We start from the raw sequence: 5,224 nt of genomic DNA, 5'->3' as shown, positions 1-5,224 counted from the left end.
TCAACGCGGCCCTTGACTGACGTGAGGACTCCGGGCGTGGGGTGGGCTCTGGGACTGCCCCCTCCCCCCCAGCAGGTGGGGACGTCCAGAAAGCCAGGGAGTAGAACCGAGGGCTCTGGGTCTGGGACCCTTTGCCCTTTCAGGGGTGACTCTTCTACCCCCAGTGAGCTCCGTTCAGGACATTAAAGCCAGTCTCCCCCTCAGTCTCCCCCCTTGGCCTGAGTCGGGGTTGGGTGGTGGAGTCCAGGGAGGGCTGTCTCCAGGACTGGACTAAGCAGAGCCTGGGGTAGGAGTGATTTGGGGGCCTTGGCTGGGAGGATAGGAGGGTTTGGGGTTGGGATTTGAGACCTGGAGTCTGGAGCCAGGGGAGCTTGTGCTGGGGTGATTGAGTGGGAGCCGGGCTCAGGACATGGCCCAGAGTGGTGACTTGCTCCCTGGTCCCACCCTGGCTTGGTCTGAGGGCTCAGGAGCCATCTAGAAGCCTCTTCCCCTGCTCCCAGCTTGGGGGCTCCACCTCCTGCATTGGGTGTTGCAAGCAGAACAGGGGCTTTAGTCCCCAAGGAGTAACCCCAAGATGCTGCCGTCTGAGGGGGGAAGAGTCCGTGAGCATTGCCCCATTCCTCTCCCAAATGGAACCAGCTGAGAGGTGGGTGCAGGAGACAGACTGGATAAAACTGGAGAATGTGACTTCCGATGTTTGGCTAAGGACCGGCTCCTCCTTCGCTCCCGAGTCAGGCAGACTTGTCCCGGATACAGCTGCGCAGCCACAGGCCCCCCCTTCCCACCAGGGACAGGCCCTTACATGTGGCAGGAACAGGAGCAGGAGCAGGAGCAGTTGAACGCACACTTTTTGAGGAAAAGAGGGGAAAAGAGGGGAAGGGGCAGAGCTGAGCATGCTCAGTCCTTGTCCCAAACTTGCCATGGAGGAGTGCAGGAAGGTGGGCCAGTCACAGGTTTGCCGACCACTGATGTCCCTCCACATGGAGATGAGACGTGAGAGGAGGTTTTTTCAGAGCAGGTGTGAGGGAGAGGGGCCTGGGTTCCGGGGAGGGTCCCCTTTGGAAGGAAAAGGGCGGGGACAGGGGGAGTTTCTTTTAAAGAGGGAAAGCCCCCGTGGCTGGCTTCCCCAAGGGCTTCCGGGGTGGGCTAAAGGGCCAGGGGGAAGGAGGGAGGCCCCAGCCCCTGAAAGGGAGCGGCTGGAGAGGGGCCCACCCAGTCCATTGCCGCCCTGGCCCGGGGGGATGCATGATAGGTGGGTGTGCATGCCCCCTGCATGCCCTGCTGAGGGGCCAGGGCCCTGGGGCGGTGGCATGGGTGCTAGAGAGTTTTGGATGGGAACTTAGGAATCTGCGACCTTCCTCCCAGCCCCCTCTTTGGCCCCAGGGTGCACACTGGGCAGGGCAGCAGGCTCTGTGAGGGTCCTGTGGGTCTCTGAGCTGGGGAGGGTCACACTAGGGCTCCCTGGCCCTGGGTGGGAATGGGCCGCTGGGTACAGGCCACACTCCGAAATCTCTGATCTCTTGACGTTTGCATTTGGGGAATGGGTTGAGACAATTATTAAACAAATATCCAACAGAATGTCAGACACTGGTAATCTCTACAGAAATCAACCAGGCAGAAGAAATATTTAAAGTGAGTTTTGGGGGCTCGCATGTGTGGCTATTTTTGATGAGGTTAAGGTTAAGGAGGGCCTCTTGGAGGAAGTGATACTTAAGTAAAGACCAGAAAGAAGTGAGGGAGAAAACTGTGTAAAGACTTGGGAAATTTGTTCTAGGCAATAGGAATAGCATGTGCAAAGGCCCTGAGGCAGAGAGCAGGCTTGGCCAGCCTCTGCCTACCAGGCCGAAGCTTCCATTGTCACACATTTGGGAACCTTTTGCTGTTTAGTTCCTTGGAGCCATAGGCTTGGACTCTGGAGAGGTCTGGGGGCTCACCCTGCCTGCTCAGGCGTCAGTGTAGTGGCCAACCTGTGAAATGGGCCAATGGCGGCAAACCTGGTCCTGTGGGCACAGCTGTGTGGGCGGTGGGGAGAGGATCAGCCTGTGGCAGAGGATCGGGCTATGTCATGGTGTGGCAAGCGGGCCCTGCTGAGTCCTGGTCTCCCTGCAGAGCTATACGCGGAGCGCAGCCTTCATCGTGACCCTGCACCCACTGCAGAGCACCACGCCTGACTTCTGGAGGCTGGTCTACGACTACGGGTGCACCTCCATCGTCATGCTCAACCAGCTGCACCAGTCCAACTCCGCCTGGGTGAGGGCCCTGCTGGCCGCGGGCTGGCTGCCTGCTGCCCACGCCACCGTGCGTTCAGGGGCACATCCCGAAAGTCAGGGGTTGGATCCCAGCTCTGCCACCTATTGGTTGAGTGGCCTTAGGCAGGTCATGCTCCCTCCCGGGGCCTCCGTTTCCTTGTCTGTAAAATGAGATTGTCAGACTGGAGGAAAAGAGCTGCTTTTTATGAAGTCCCTGCTGTGCCAGGGACTCTGCTTTGCCCTTATGGGCTTCAGATGAGAAGATTAAGACCCAGAGAGGCGAAGCAGCTTCTCCAAGGTCACAGCTGGCAAGCATGGAGCTGTGCCCCTACTCTGCGCTGCCTCCTTCCAGAGCTGATTAGTTGCTGAACTAAACTGCCCATCATGGGGAGTCTTTGAGGCAGAAAAGGTTCCAGCCTCCTTACTTTCTGACTGTTCGATCTAGAAGATAGTTTGAGCCTTCGTTTCCTTCTCTGTGAAATGGGCACCATCGGAGCACCTGTTCGCTCATGGGGTTATTGTCAGGACCATGTCAGACATAGGTAGGATGCGTAGCGCTGGGTCATGTCGAGTACACAGGCTCTCAGTACGTGGCAGGGATGAAGATGATGAGGGTGAGAGTTGCTTCGGAGGTTGGAGGATGAGTGACCCATGGAGAGGGAGCAGCATGTGCAAAGGCCTGAATGCAAGGACTTGCCCGAAGCCCAGGCTGAAAGAGGAAGGGAGTGAAAGAGGAAGGTGTGGTCAGAGAGGGAAGCAGTGGAGCCTGGAGTTGTCTGGGAGGCGCGTGGGGCCACTTCACAGGCAGAAAAATGGGCCCAGAATAAGGAAGAGCGGAGACCAGAAGCTGGGGCCTGGGACCGACTAGCCCGGAGCACTTGTGTGTGTGTGTGGGGGGGCCCTGCCACCTCTGTCCCTCTGCTGTCTCGAGTCTGTGGCCTGGAGGGGGATACATGTAGGTCCCTGACTCCATGGAGTGGTCTTGGGCAGGAGCTGAGCTGTGTCGCAGCATCAGGGACATCCTACCTCTGAGCTGATGCTGGAGGGCAGAAGTAGTGAGAGAGAAGACCAGGGGGCGGGTTGCAGGGATGGGAGGGCCGATGAGGCGCGCCCCTGGGTGAAGGCAGCCTGTGGAGGTGTGTTAGGTGTGGCTGTAGAGTGGCTAGAGCACCAAGGCACCCACTTTGAAGGGTTTGTCTCAGCTGCCCCGGGTGTGTCTGCAAACACACCGGGCAGGTGTGCATGCAGTTGTGGGTGAGTGGTGGGGAGTGGGTGGCTCTGAAGAGGTGTCTGGAGTGAGTGGGTGGGCCAGGGTGCGTGGGAGTCCCAGCGCAAGTGTGGAAGTTGGGGTGGGTGAGTGGCAGCTGCCCGGAGGCTCTGCTCAGCGCCCGTCTCCCTGCTCGTGCCGCCAGCCGTGCCTGCAGTACTGGCCGGAGCCGGGCCGGCAGCAGTATGGCCTCATGGAGGTGGAGTTTGTGTCAGGCTCAGCGGACGAGGACTTGGTGGCCCGTGTCTTCCGGGTGCAGAACATCTCGAGGGTGAGTGATCTGGGAGCCCCAGGGTGAGAAGCGGGGTGGCGATGGGTGTGGCCTGTAGGGACCTTCTTGAGGTCACCGGGGGCCTGGTCACCCCGGTGCTCATGTCCCCTGGCCGGCTGCCCACACCCCCAGCTGCAGGAGGGGCACCTGCTGGTGCGGCACTTCCAGTTCCTGCGCTGGTCCGCGTACCGGGACACACCGGACTCCAAGAAGGCCTTCCTGCGCCTGCTGGCCGAGGTGGACAGGTGGCAGGCGGAGAGCGGGGACGGGCGCACGGTCGTGCACTGCCTGTGAGTGTGGGCCTTCCCTGGGCGGGAGGGGGCGGGGAGCGGGAGAGAAAGGTCCAGCGTGAGAGGCCGGCCTCAAGACTGGCACCAAAGCCCCTGGCTCCCGGACGCCTGGCCCTGCCTTCCCTGGAGGATCCTTGTCAGCTCTGACCCTGCAGAACTGCCCAGCGCTCCGTGTGTGATGCTTGACTTTGCCCATGTAATGAGGGCCCTGCCAGGGTCCTGTGATCCTGTAGCACGCGTTTTAAGCCAGTGGATTTCTGGTCTTTGTTCATGAATGCTCACATAGAACCTTTTCACCCTTTCAGTAACTAACTAACTCACTAATTAATGAATTCATGTGCCCCACCCATGATTCATTTATGCCCTCGTGTCTGCTGCAGTCACTCCTTTGCTGCCTTCAGACTTGCTGGCCCTTCCCGGGCTGGGCGTGCTGGATGCGGGGACAGGGAGCCGGGTCGGGCCTGGCCTGCCTCTCGGGCTTTCAGTTCTAGTGGGAGAGACTCTAGAGACAGGGCTGAGGGCCTGTCCAGTCCCCCATCTCCCAAGAGGACTTCACACCCCGAGTTACAGGAACAGAGGAGGGAGAGGGACAGGGACAGGCTGCAGAGACTCAGGGTGTACCTGTGTTTGCACCCGTGTCTGCATTGCTGGGGTGACCGGTATTCTCAGTATTCACTTCCCATCCTGATCTCTGGGTTTTGCTTGCTGCTCTGTTGCCCTCCTCTGTTGCTGTCATTCTTCCTCTGGGAGTATGCCTTCCTCCTTCTCAGAATCGGCCGTGTCTCCTGGAGGCTGTCTTTCTAGAGACCTCAGCTTTGGATGCCAGTCTTGGCCCAGACTCCGCCCCCTTACCCTCCTGCTCACTCTGGGCTCCCTTCCCTTCCCTTCCCTTCCCTTACCTTACCTTACCCTTCCCTTCCCTTCCCTTCACTTCTGGGTGCCTTGGCCCTGCCCTCACCTCTGTGCTCCCGGCCTCTCCCTTCTGGGTCCAGACCCTGGCCCTGCTCTTACCTTGGAGTCACCTTCTCCCCCAGGCTTACCCCAAACTTTGGGTCTCATTAGAATGGGGTGTGCCGCTACGGCAGCTTCTGCGCTGGCCCACGGTCCTTGAGAATGATCGCTTGCCCACCCGGGGGACGTTTTCTTG

At 59.6% G+C, this 5,224-nt stretch overlaps 1 protein-coding gene across 1 annotated transcript in view; it reads left to right on the top strand.

Annotated features, from left to right (window-relative positions):
• PTPRU (protein tyrosine phosphatase, receptor type U) overlaps nt 1-5,224 on the top strand; it is an 80,979-nt gene that overhangs the window by 74,062 nt on the left and 1,693 nt on the right. Inside the window, 4 exon segments of the mRNA XM_023761012.1 lie at nt 2,093-2,250; nt 3,662-3,787; nt 3,920-4,081; nt 5,140-5,202. Coding sequence (XP_023616780.1) covers nt 2,093-2,250; nt 3,662-3,787; nt 3,920-4,081; nt 5,140-5,202 — 509 coding nt within the window.

Source organism: Myotis lucifugus, unplaced genomic scaffold, assembly GCF_000147115.1.
Source record: "Myotis lucifugus unplaced genomic scaffold, Myoluc2.0 scaffold_197, whole genome shotgun sequence".
NCBI lineage: Eukaryota > Metazoa > Chordata > Mammalia > Chiroptera > Vespertilionidae > Myotis > Myotis lucifugus.
Note: the sequence above shows the minus strand (reverse complement) of the source record. Positions and strands in the feature narration are given on the sequence as shown.